Source organism: Meles meles, chromosome 2 (assembly GCF_922984935.1).
Source record: "Meles meles chromosome 2, mMelMel3.1 paternal haplotype, whole genome shotgun sequence".
NCBI lineage: Eukaryota > Metazoa > Chordata > Mammalia > Carnivora > Mustelidae > Meles > Meles meles.
The window spans coordinates 125,742,621-125,756,024 of NC_060067.1; the positions used below are offsets into that span (position 1 = coordinate 125,742,621).

The window sequence follows — 13,404 nt, forward strand, 5'->3', positions numbered from 1 at the left end:
GAGTCACTTAAGAAACAGATCCTTCAAACCACAGGAGGGCTGGGCCTCAGGACAGGGGAGGCGACCACTCTTGTAGGAGGCCTTCCCATTTCCTTCCACTAAGAAGAAAAGACAGAAGACAGCCAGTAGGTAAAACAGGATGTAAAGTTTATATACAAGAATATAATGTTTATCTGAAATATTTACAGTGTTGGTTAAAGCAATATTTTTACAACTTTTTAAGGTCAACTACTATGTATATTACAGGTAAGCTACAATGGTTTAATTTGCAAAATTAAGTAAAAAAATGTTTTAAACAAAGCTTAAAGTACTCAGGTGAATTATAAAATCTGTGTGTTTTGCCCTTTAGCCGAAGAACTCCTGCTATGACGGTTAATGTGCTTTTGATAAATGGAAGTACTCTACCTGGAAATGCAGGATTTAAAATGACAGGTGAATTATTATAAGGCTTAGGCTCTCAGTCTCAGGCTGGAGCTGAGAGAAGTTGAGATAACAGCCAGCTTTATCTCAACGAGGTTTGTGACCCACAACAGTTTGGGGCACGTAGAAGAATGAAGCCATCTGCACGTTATGGCAACCACAGCAGAAAGTGAAAATCGGTTGACCCAAACCAAACAGAAAAACAAACAAACAAACAAACAAAAATCAGACCCAAGTCACAGTTGTACCTCTTCAAAACTGAAGTGAGCTATTTAAAAACTTCATAAAAATATTCATGATTTTATTAGTTTGAACATTTCTACAAGATCTGGGTGGGTTTTTCCTGTATGTGAAAACAGCTATCCATGCCCAAGGCCTCCTAAGGCCGTGTAAGTCAGGAGAGGCTGGGGGTGCAAACGTGCAAAAAGGCAAGGGAAGCTGCTCCAGGCTGGGGGCTGGAGCCACAGGGCCTGTGCTTGGGAAATGAGAGCTGAGGACCCAGAGCGGAGATGGTCCGCCGGCCCCCCGGAGCTGGCCTGGGGGTGCAGACTAGCACTGCAGCTTGCGGATGCTGCGGGAGATGCGCTTGAACTCCCTCTGCCCCTTCTGCCACCGCTTCACAGAGGTGATCACCAGCTCCCCACCCAGCTTCTGTCCCATGACCAGATAGGGCGCATTGATGTCGTTCATCTCCTCGCAGGTGCACTGCAAGCTGTCTTTGAGCCACAGCACCGATTTCTTCAGGTCCCTTTCAGACACACCATTCAGCTTGTAAATGGTCTTGCTCTTGGTCTCCAGGATGATTTTGGTATCCCTGTTGATGTAAGTTATCTCCTTCACTTTTATTTTCAGTGCTGCAAAGACAAGAGGGGGCAGAATCACACCAGTTGTAAGAAGGGAATAGAGTGGGAGCTCTCCTCACTTCACATGTTCGTGTGATTTGGCCTGGGAGAGGGAAGAAGAGTTTCCTGCAGCTAATGAGCCTGTCAAGGGCAGCAGGTGGCTTCATTTCTAAAGCCTCAAAGGGCTTGCCAGGCACCTTACTTCCAATCAGCCATCCTTCCAAAAATCTCTTTGTGGGACCCAATTAACTTTTCTTCCTCACCCTTGTGTTCTTGTGTTTCTATGTCCATTGCATGTGGCTTGTGCTCTCCTCAACAAATGACTTCCCCTATTGGAAACTAAAGCATGAAAAGAAATGCCTGACTCTTAGGTGAAACGTGATCCTTCTGTGGCCATAAACTTTAAACTCAATTTATTACGTTGGAGAGATTTTTGGACAAACCTGTAAGGAAATTATATCACACAATCATTGTTTTCTAAAGAACAGACTACAGGGAAGGAGAATTGATCTTACAGCAGCTGCATTTGATTTGGTAAAGCAACTAGGAGAAAAAATACCCAGGACTCTAAGAGCACAACATGTTTAGCTGTAAAAGTGTTTTTCTGAAGATCTCATTCTCATCTGCTATCATTTGCCTGTCTGTGGCCAAGGAGTTTACAGATCATATATGTCCCGTTTCCAAAATGGATAGCATTCACTAGAATGCTAAGACCAAAAGTAAGTGGTTGACTATAAAAGACTCATTTTACAGTCATGAACAGTCTGCTTTGGAAAGAAAACCCTACAAACATACGTGCTGGAATTAAACTTCAAGAGTCCATGAAGGCAGGGAAAGGGTAGAATCTTAAGGTTGGAAAGGATCATCCCATTGAAATCTCTTATTGATACACAAAAGAATTTGGAAATCCAGAGAAGTTAGTGACTTACATGAGGTCACCCTGTTAGGTTGTGTCCTGGCTAAGTCTAGCTGTCAGAAAGCTGGTTCCCATGCCTCCTTGTCTAACACTGCTATGGTCTCTTAAATTTTTGGTCCTGTGTGGGACATGAACATGCCCAAGTGTGACGTAGCCTAAGACTCTTAATGACATTGACAGTGTTTGGTATAGATGGTGTGCGAATAGCACTTCCTGACTTTGATGGAGTTGGATGCATTGTTAAATTAGTCATAGAGGAAGAGGGCTGGTGTGTGTGTGTGTGTGTGTGTGTGTGTGTGTTACTGCTTTGGGGATCTCTCCCTCTCTCTCTCTCTCTGTCTCAGAAAGGGAATTTGATTTTAACCATGGTTTTTCCAGATGACCAGAAAATGACTGAAGCTCAACCCAATAAATCAAAGATGTTGTGATTTGGCCAACGATTGTTTTGTCTGATGTGCATTTAACTCTAGTACTGAGTTCTCAGGGTTTATGGGACTTAAGCCATGGAATAAGTCACATGGAGATGTCACCTGTTCCTGATGCCTCTGCAAAAGGGCTGGGGTGGGAAGGTTATATGGTGGGAGAAGTGATGATACGTTACACACATAGAGCATGTGTGATAGAGCTCCTGGTTATATTAAACATTCGTGAGCTCCACACATGAGAAAACCATTACTTTTAATCATGAGGAAGATTTATTACTTATCTTTTCTTGCTATAAAATAACCAACTTTGCAAAAGCTCACCATGGGAAAACATCACCCATTTCCTCCCTGGATTTTCAGCTGGGGCCAAATATAGGGAATCAAAGCCCTAAAATAACTTTTCCTGCCCCAGAAGATGTGAGTGGGGATGCAGGAAGTGGTAGGAGGCAAGGGTAATGGTACTACCTGCTCCAACAGCAGGTTGCATGCACAGGGAAGCAGTTCTGGGCGATTCCTTCTGCACCAGTACTTTTACCATTGCAGTGAGGAGGCCTCCGACATTTTCCCTGTACTTCAGGAGTGCAGTGGGGAAAGAGCATGATGCTTTCGTGGATGACTTAGGTTAATTGTATTAGATTTCTATCCTTGTTCCTTCTACCTTTCCATTACTTTCCAAAGTAGAGAGGCAATATAGAATACTGCTTATAAACCAGGAGTATAAGATATACTTCCTACAATTCAGGTTCATTATCCCTTCTGAGACAAAACTAATGTGGGGAAATAGAAAACACAGCAGTGAGGTAATCTGTGTGCGTGATACCTTAAATGAGACGATATCGATGTTCTTTTTAAAGGCTTTCTCCTCTAAGGAGAGAGAACAGTAGGACACACACACACACACACACACACACACACACACACACACTTTTTCAGGGGCCTAGGTCATGATAGAGCATCCTTAGGAAGTGGGTCTTTTGTAAGGGAAGCCATAAAGCAAGTATTAATATGTGGGTGTGTGTGCACAAGCCCTAATTTCAATCATTTTAGAGCCCCATGACATCACTAACTTTTTCATGGAAAGTCAGGAGAGAGATCTGGATTAAATCTAGTGCAAAGGACATAAGCTGCCAGAAGAAAATGATATTTTATGTACACTTTAATGCACATTTTATTAAAATTATATTTTTCTATTTTCCCCTTAATCAAATCTTGTAGCATGGAAGCTCAGAAGTGTGTTTTGGTAAGGCTCTGGAGATTTGAGATTGCTGCTACCAGCATGCCTTCTACTCCTTACAGTTGTGTATATTTAAATACAGACATTCGAAACCCTATCATCCCATTTGTGGTTCTTCCTGAGGGGACAGATTGGTTAGGACTTAGGATTGCCTCCTTTCTTTTTCCCTTCCTTGGCAGTGTGAAGTTTTTCCTAAAGCTATGGCTGTTCTAGGATCAGCTGAAGTTAAACCCAGGACACTTTTGGAAGAGAGCCAGGGTTGTAAAGAACAGTGGTTGGATTGCTTCCAGAGTTTAAGGGACCTGATCCAGCCTGAGACTGCTGGGATGGTAAGTTGTAAGGAGAGAGTGGGGAGGCAGCCCCCAGCAGTGAGTCCTCAAGTGATTTCTCTCAGTTTCAAGGACTTTGTTGAGTACACAGAGAAGTTAATATAGATCTGTTAGACTCCATTATTGTTTGATAGAACAGGAACCGTATCTGCTTACCAGTTAAGTTCAGCCTTCTGCCTGAATACTTTTAAAGGATACCAGCCTCTCAAAAACATCAAAAGGTGTCGACTCTTGGAATAGGATGAAGACAAGAATGTCCCAGTGAATGTCTGGGTGAAGTCCATGGCCACTCCAAAGTTAGCACGGGTTCTGTGTCTAGCTGGGTTCCTGACCTCACCTTGGGGCCCTCAGGATAGTGGAGAGGTGCTGATGAAGCTCTGTGTGGACAGTCTCCATTCCTCTTCCCTCTTAAACACTCTCTTAAGGGGAGTCACCTACACACTATGAACCTGGGTAACAAATCACACATATTATTGTTCCCAAGCACTATGTCATCATGGCACCTTTCATGTATTTTGCCAATGGAAATTCTAAAACTGTATTTTGTTCTTCTTTTTAAATTTAAATACCTTGGATGTAGTCATTAGTCACATAGTCACTAGTGATGGGATGCAAAGGAGCAAAGTGTTATAGGCTATGAATATGGTAAAAATATTTGATGCTGGAGTAAATTTTTATTTTTGGCTGACTTAATGACTTGAATTTGTTTTGTTGGGGCTAATATTTACATGTTTCTATTCCTGGTACTCACATCAAAGTGACTGAAAGAGAACTTGGCCAAAATTATGCTTATTGGCCAGAAAAAGACAAAGTGAAATGAAAAATGTGCCATTGAAAATTCCTAATTTGAGTAATTCTCATTATTTGATTATTGCTTAATAGAACAATGAATCTCACCTAATAAGATACAACTCAGGGCAAGATAGTTACATAGGGAGATAACTAGGACAGAGCGAGTTAGAGAACTTTGGGAAAGATGAGCAATGATGGTATTTTACCCAGGTCTTACCCAGTAACATCTTAATGATTTGTTCCTTTAAGTTTTACTGGTAAATAAAAATTTTGAATGTGAAATCTTTTGTTGGTGGAGGTATGTTACTTACCAAAATCATTTTTACAAAGAGTTTCCATTATGTCGTTGTCATCCTCATTTTTATTTTTGCAGGCTTCACATACCTTTGGAGCTACAAATGTGAAAAAATTAGTAAATTTGTTTAGAGGGGAAAAGCTGGTGGCATTTATGAACAACTCAAAGGGGCTTATCCAGACAAGAGCAGCAATTGTAAGGTAAGACCCTAGCTTCTGTCTCCTTTGAAAAGGCTTACTCAATCCTAAGAAAGTCTTCCATGACTCCCATTTTTTGATGGGCAAAACAAGAATGCCTATAGTTGTGTTTAACAAATGACATTAACAAATGACAAATGACATTTGTCATTTGTTAAACACAAATTATATGTGTTTAATAAGTGACAAAATCCCCCCAAATGGTGTTGTGGGCAGAGTGTACAGAGGGGTTTGATTCTTTAGCTCTTCCTCCCAACCCCTGAGACAAATTCTGTCTCTGAAAAATTGTTCCCAAAGCCTCTCTGAAGAAAATACCCCAGAAGAAACTCGAGGGGTTTTGGTAAATCAATTACCACAAAATATGGCCACAAGATTGTCTTTTTCAGCTGCATGACACAAGCGCAGGTCAGGAGAGTTGTATCTTGGGGTGGGGGGAGGGAGGGCTTCAAGATATTCTCAAGTCTGGACTCGAAGAAGTGGCTAGGGCTGTCTGGGTTACGTTGGGGCTCTTGCCTCTTTGGAAACACACTTCAGCAACTGCGGCAAACTGCTCTCACAGGTTCCATACTGCCTGTGGGCTTTCTGTCAAGTGTGTGGCTGAGTTAAGCTGCTTTCATTTCATTGTTATCTTCCTTCCTGGTGCAGGTTCTTCTTGCTCCTCTTTTGTCCATTTCAAACTCTCAAAGACAATGCCCCCCACCACCAAATCAATAAACAATCAGCCAAACAAAAAACCCAAAGCTTTTTCTGAAGTGATCATAATTGAAGCAAACGGTCCACGGGGGTCTGACCAAATGTAGGAATATGTGCTAGCATGACAAGCAGAGAGCCTATTAAAGCTCTTTTAAGAGTCTGATTTGGGTGGGGGTGGGGGGTGGGGAGGGAGGAAACATACTATTCCCTCTCTTGCATTTATAAATGTGCTAATGCTAGGTCTAAAATTTAGGTAAGGAGCGCCTGGGTGGCTCAGTTGGTTAAAAGTTTGCCTTCAACTTGGGTCATGATCCAGGGGTCCTGGGATGGAGCTTCTCATGGGGCTCCCTGCTCAGCAGGGACCCTGCTTTTCCCTTTCCCACTCTCCCTGCTTGTGTGCGCTCTCTCTCCCTCTCTCTATCTCTATCAAATAAATAAAACATTTAAAAAATAAAAATAAAATTTAGATAAAATTTGATTTTCATTCATATAAAAGTAAATTTTCACAGAAAAAAACTTTGTGACTTATGATATAAGAGATATGTATCAAATTAGAAAAATTGCAGAGCATAGTTTTGGAGACCACAAACTTTTATTTTGAAGGGGGGCATATGGAGATATGGAGAAACGTTTATAATGTTGGTACTGATGGTGGAAAGAAATAAAAACAAAAGTAACACACATAAAACTGTCCTTAATTCCCCTCACTCAAACAAAATGAAACATTTCCAATTAGGAGCTCTAGGAATGTATATAAAATGTTACTAACCTGTATTGGTTGGTCTGTGGTATATGTTGGACAAATGTTTGAAATATGCCAAACATTTGCAATAAATTAGAAATCTAACCAATAAGATGATTGCAAACTGAAGGTGCCTGCCAGGAAAGATTGCTAAACAACTGTGCATTTTCTTTAACCAATGATGGCTATAGGAAAACAATTAAAGATTGAAAGGGAGAGGCCACAGGAGCCCTGCAAGGGATTAGGAAGCTCCCTTTCCATCTCAGGGGAACCTGAATCAGTTTAGACACATTGTGTATATTTTTCTTTCAGGAAGAATATCAAGAACCCATGGGTTTTCATTGCTTTGATATGTGTGTGTGTGTGTGTGTGTGTGTGTGTGTGTGTGTTTTGCACAGGAACTCCCCCTCTGTTTTATAAAAACCTGGGAAACTATCTTTTGCACAATTTTTCTCCAGTTAATTAAAGCCACTCCTAAGATATAAGCTGATTAGTGACAGAAAAATGATTCCTAGAGATTCCCTTTATGCCCCCTTCCTTAGATACCCGAGCAGTACAACCAGTGCTCAATTTTCAACATGCTCTGAGACAGTCCGGCTTTTTTTTCCCAAAACCTAAGTCAGCAAAGAACAACAACAAAAAATACCTTCAAGGACTGTCTGTGCGTTTTGGCTAACCTGCCTGTAAAGGAATGTTTCGGTGCCTAGAATCCTGCCGGATGCTAAGAACGTGTTGCATGAGGCTGGGCGAGGAGCCTCTGGCCAGGGCGCTCACTACCCACTCCACACAGGACCGTTTCCAGCGCTCTCAGAATTGTGGCACCAGGGCCAACATCTTTAAAAATAATTGCGTATCTCTAAGGAAAAAAAAGCCGTTCAGTTCTTCATTTCCTCCCTTCCTCCCCCCCCCCCACCCCCCGCCTTTTTTTTCTTTTAACTGTCTCTAAGAAAGCAACTGGTGTAACTTGGAAAGGATTAGGAGGCTTGGGCAGGGGAGGGGGCGGTGTGTGGTGTCTCAAATTTGTCCTGATGACACACGAGGGCTAGAAGGGGTCTGCCTCTCCTGGGACTGGCACCTGTGGCGGGGACACATCAGGATGTGGGTGTGGGCCGCGAGAGCGGAGCTGGGTGTGAACAGGGAAGTGAGGCGGGGGGGCGGGGGCGGGGGGCGAATACGGGGAAAGGCTTACCTTCCTCGGTGGCCGGCAGGAGGTGGTCGCTGCTAGCGAGGGGTATGCAGAGATCGTTGTCCTGGGGGAAACGGTCGCACTCGAGCATGTCCGGCCAGGGGAAGCCGAAGGCGGACATGACTGGAGCGCAGCGGTCCTTCACCTGCACGCAGAGAGAGTGGCACGGCTGGATGGTTTCATCCAGGTCATCGAGGCAAACAGGGGCGAAGAGCGAGCACAGGAACTTCTTGGTGTCCGGGTGGCACTGCTTCATGACCAGCGGGATCCAGGCGCCCGCCTGCTCCAGCACTTCCTTCATGGTCTCGTGGCCCAGCAGGTTGGGCAGCCGCATGTTCTGGTACTCTATGCCGTGGCACAGCTGCAGGTTGGCCGGGATGGGCTTGCAGTTGCTGCGCTTGTAGGAGAAGTCGGGCTGGCCAAAGAAGAGCCCGCGCGCCGAGCCCAAGCAGCAGTGCGAGGCGAGGACCAGCAGCAGCAGTGAGCCAGGGCCCTGCGGCATCGTGGGCTAGCGACCCCCGCGGGTCGGAGAGCGGAGCCGGGGAAGCGGGAGGCAGCCGGCGCTGAGGTCGTCCCGGCCCGCTGGCTCTTCTCTGCACGGCTCGGGGACCTGGAAAGCCGGCGGTCGGGCGACGAGAGCACGCAGACGCCTGGCGCAGGGAGGACTGCGCGGGAGAGACGCTGTCCGCTCGGTTTCGTGCGGCAAGCCAGAGCTCAGCTCCGGGGGGCTCCAACCCGGGGGGAGCAGAGTGAACTGCAGCTGGGGCCCAGCCAGAGTTTTCTTGGCCTTTTTTATGCAAATCTGGAGGTGGGGGGGCAGAAAGGGAGGAGCCAGGGGAGAGTAATCCGAGGAGGGTTGGTCACTATTCTTTTGGTCTGGTTTTCCGTTGAGAATGCCCCTCACGCGCTCTCTGAAAGGGAATCTGCCCCCGCCTCCTTCAGATGCTGCTGATCGTGTGCTCCAGGATTGCTTTAAACAACAAACAAACAAATAGACACGCCTGGCAGCTGCGCCCCACGGGTGGGCGTGCGGAGCGCGGGCTGCAGGAAATGGGGTACCGCGGGGGACGCAATGGGCGGCCTGGCCACCAGGTCCCGGCGGGAACGAGCTCCGCCCCCTGCGAGGCCCAGGTCGGGGCTTGTTTGACCCCGGCCTTAAGTTTCTGCTTCTATCCCGGAGCTGCGCCGCGGAACTGCATCTCTTGGAGCCGAGAGCAGCAGCCCTCGGGCTCTTTGTGACTTCTCGTGCCCGCGACCCGCTCGCTCGAGGCCGCCTCGGCGAGCGAGCGTGGTTTCCTCTCCAGTGTGCAGCCACAGTTCCCAGCCTGGCCCATCTCCATACGGTGTGATTTCCCATGCTCTTTTAAAAAATCAGAATTGTAAATAAAGTCGTGCGAGCAAAACTTACGCAGAAAAGAGAATAAAACGTTGGGGTTGTTATATTGTGGAAATGCTTTTGCAGAATGTCGTCAGACTCATACACAACTGCCCACCATTTCCCGGTTTTGAAAAAGAGACCTGCCCCCCTTCCTTAAATGAAAGGGATGACTCAATTCTCGAAAGCAGTGCGGGCCCTAACACACACAGGCCCCTGTGTGGCGCGGCGCTCTGTATGGGCCCCGTTTGGAAAGACTAGTGCCGGGCGGTAGAACTGGCAGAAAGTGCGTCAGGTGGGCAGCCTGGGAAGGGGTAGGGGGCAGAGGAAGAAGCCCTGCCTAGAGATCCACGAGTGCCAGTCGTGGCCTTGTTAGCGTTGGTTCATTCATCCTACACACATCGGCGGGTATCGAGTGTGCAAAAGGTGAACAGACAGGCCGGCCTTTGCTTTCGTGGAGCTGGGGTTCTTCTGCCCTTAAGGACTGCAAACAGTAAGTTTACAACTGGAAACAGGGACTTGGGTGCCAGGAGAGATAGAGTGTGTGTGTGTGTGTGTGTGTGTGTGTGTGTGTGTGTGCGCGCGCGCGCGCGCGCGTAGGGGGACTCCTTCCCCCTATCGCCCAAGTCCCCTTAGGCGCAGGTCGTCTCCGCCCCCTCAGCCTTCCTAGCGCTGTGGCTGTGCGGGTCCAAACAGGTAATCCGGGGAGAGCGACCCCCAAGGTTCTTTCATATGTAAGGGCGCGCATTGTTACTACTTTCCGGCCTTTCGGAGCTCTCCACAGGCTCTGTCCGCAGCTTCCCTATGCCCCTGTTCCGCCTCTCAGATTCAAGTCCTCCCGCCGAGTGCTTCAGGGAGGGGTTAAACGGGTGGATGGGGAGAGCCAGCTCAATGTTATTTCCGACCCCTTCCTGGCCGTAAACACACCAGGAAAATCGCCGTCTGGAAGTGGAGGGGGAGCATCTCCTGGTCTCCAAGAATCTATGTCCCTAAAAGTCCAGCTACCATGTTTTCTTTGACCCGGGTGATCTTCTGAGGAAGGGCCTGGGGCTGCAGCAAAAGACCGCTCTTCGCGGAACTAGCCCTGGGTCTTTCTTTTCGTTTCTAACAAAAGCACCATGAGGCCTAAAAGCCCCGCTCCCCAACACAAGTTGTTTTGAAAATAAACCCACGAGACGCAAGCACACCGACTCAAGTACTTAAACAGAACCCGAGCTCTGGGAGATGCTGGGACTTGGCCCTTGGGGCGGGAAAGGGGACTTTTTCGCCTCCACCGCCCCTAGCCCCAACGCCCTCCCCAGGGGTCGTCTCGGCCCTTCAGACCTCCTAGCGCGGGACCAAGGACCCCGAAGCCGTCGCGCTCGGGTTAGGCTGGGGAACGTCGCACACCCAGGAGCCACCCAGCAGCAAGGCGCTCCGCCAGTGGGCGCGGCCCAAGGCATTGTTTCCGCAGCCCGCGTGGCCCCACTCGCCGCCAGGGGGCGCCGGGAGCCGCGCCGGAGTCTGCATCACCGCCACGCGCGGCGTCCCGCCTTGACCTGTCAGGTTCCGAGGCCCGCGGAGCCCCCATCGCACCTGCACCACCCAACGTAGATCTCATCCTGCGTAGACTGCGTCTTCCTTCCCCACCTGGAGTCTCGCCCCACTCCCTTTCCATTCAGCCACCCCCTCGTTCACCCCGCGCCCGGCCGAGCGCGTGTCCGCGTGACAGGCGCGTCCGCGAAACCAGATGATTGAAGGGGGACGAGAAAATAAGGTTCCACGGAGGCCAGGACGCGAGCAAAGACCTCTGCCTGTGTGAGAGCCGCACGAACGCCGATGCTGGGTGACGGTCCCGGCGCGCGTGCCCAGCCGGGGTCGCTGTGCCACCGCGGAGAGCGGCGCCTTCCCTCAGTAGCCTCTTCCGCGCTCCTGGCTGGCGCTCGGGCCTAGGGGCCTCCTCAGAGCCTCGCCACCCAGCGAAGGCCAACAAAGGCTTTTGCCTTTACAAACCGGGAGCCAGTGCCTCCTTCCCGCCCCAACCATTCAGTATTTGCTGGTTTTAGGAATGGAAACTGTAATCACCCACACCCAGGGTGAGCGGAAGTGGATGCTCGCCTCTCAGTCGCTCAAAAGGGGCTGCCCAGGAGTTCTTGGTGCTGGGGTTGGACATCTTTCCCCCACTCCGTGCCCCCACCCCCATCCAAGTGAACGAAATCCCACCCAAACGCTGCAGGCCTGAAGAAGAGCCTCGAACCACCCTGTGTCCTGGATTTGGCCCCGCTTTCCTGCCTGTAGTCAAAGCACTGAAGAATCCCCAGGCACCGCCTTCTCGCCAAGTGTCGCCAGAACCACCACAAGTGTCTGGGCCGGCAGGTCTTCGCTGTCGCTCGGAGGGAGCTTCAGTCCTGCAGCTAGGGTCTCTAAGCGGGGGGGGGGGGGGGGGGGGGGGGAAGGGGGGGCTGGCCCTGCACCTGCGGGATAGGAGTGAAGAGCCTGGGAAATGGCGCCTCCCGGCCGTGCTCCAGAACGTTGACTCCTCTGAGGAGTTGGAGCGAGAGGGGGGGAACCACGTGTACAACATGCCGGTTTCTAGACTCTCAAAACCCAGCACCGGCTACGGAGGGGCAGTCTTCAGTTGGAAACAAGCTTGACGGTCCCGCTGACCGCCCTTCCTTTAGACTGGAAAGCTTGCGTTTCGAAGCTTCTTGCTAAAACGCGCGGCCTCCCGGTGGGCTTTGAGGCGTGAGGGCAGACAAGTCCTGAGTCGGGATGACCCGGGTAGGAGGGCAGGGCGGGAGCAGGCTGGGGAAGCGCGGGGAACAGCGAGCCGCGCCCAAGCTAAGAGGCCGCACTAACACACCGGCCCAAGGCACCCGGTTTCCTGAAATCCTCACTGCCCCCAAACAGGTGGGTGTGGGTATTATCATTTTGCAAGTGTCACGGGGACACTGAGGCACGAGGGGTTAAGGGACTGGAGCCGGGTCACACAGTGAGGTGCACTACTGGTACGTCGCGTGCTGCCGCTGGGTGCAGTTTCGGTCCGGACAGACTTTGGCTACGCGTCCCGACCTGTTGGGTGTCTCCACCAGCGTCGTCGCTTGGCTGTCATCCGCGCGCAGGCCGGCCGGGTGGGTGACGTCAAGCCTCATCCCGGGGCTGGGGACCCGGGACTTCCCGGCTTCCGGCCTGCTTCCTAGAGGCGCTCTAGCCCCAGCATCCTTCCGTGGGATTCGCGGCAGCCATCTGGGGGCGCCATTTCCCAAAACAGAGGGTCCCTCTAGGGTTGCACTTGCTCCCTGCACGCTGTTGAGGTTCTGAGATCTTTTGCGTTTCTAGAAGTTGGCCGTGAGGCTGGCTTTTGGGGGGTGGGGGGCAGGAGGGAGAGATTAGCTTGTTCTTTCGTCTTTGGCCTTCCTTCCGCTTGCGTTCAAGAGTGAGGGCGCGGACTGCAGCTGGACGCGAAGCTGGTCGCCGCAGGCGCCCGCGTGGCAGGTGCCAGCCGCTTCCCTGCTGAGCACCCCAAGGATCCGACGCGGATTCCGATACCTAGGTCCCGGCCTGCGACGCGAAAGCCCTTGCCTCGCATTTTAAGAAACAAGAGTCGATTCGGAGGACCAACAGCTGACGGACTGCTAACCCGAACTCTTGCGCCTCTCTGTTGCTTTCAGGTTTCCAGGGGCCGGCGGGCTCCCGTTTGGAGCTGAAAAAAGCAAAAGAAGAGTCTAGGGAAGTTCGGACTCTGTGCCCTCTTTTCCCCAGGAGGGGCTAACTGGCCGAGGAAGGGCGCGGGAGGGGCTCTGGAGACCATGACTTTGGTGCGCGCTGTGCCAGAGGCCTGGAGCGGGGCGACGGTTCCCTGGGGGTGAAGCAGCAGCAGTCCCCCCGCCTTCCCTGCCCGCCACTTGGGCGGAGAAGGAGGTGGCCCCGAGAGAGCTGTAATTGCGGGTCAGTATTAGCTCTCTGGTAAGACCAAAGC

General features: G+C 50.1%; 1 protein-coding gene across 1 annotated transcript; it reads right to left on the reverse strand.

Annotated features, from left to right (window-relative positions):
- Positions 1-179: 179 nt before the first annotated feature.
- SFRP2 (secreted frizzled related protein 2) lies at positions 180-8,915 on the reverse strand. Its single transcript, XM_045997237.1, has 3 exons — positions 8,075-8,915; positions 5,270-5,350; positions 180-1,274 (listed from the first exon to the last, which is right to left on the reverse strand). The coding sequence occupies exons 1-3, from the start codon at positions 8,571-8,573 to the stop codon at positions 970-972; spliced, it is 885 nt and encodes a 294-aa protein (XP_045853193.1). The 5' UTR covers positions 8,574-8,915; the 3' UTR covers positions 180-969.
- Positions 8,916-13,404: the final 4,489 nt, after the last annotated feature.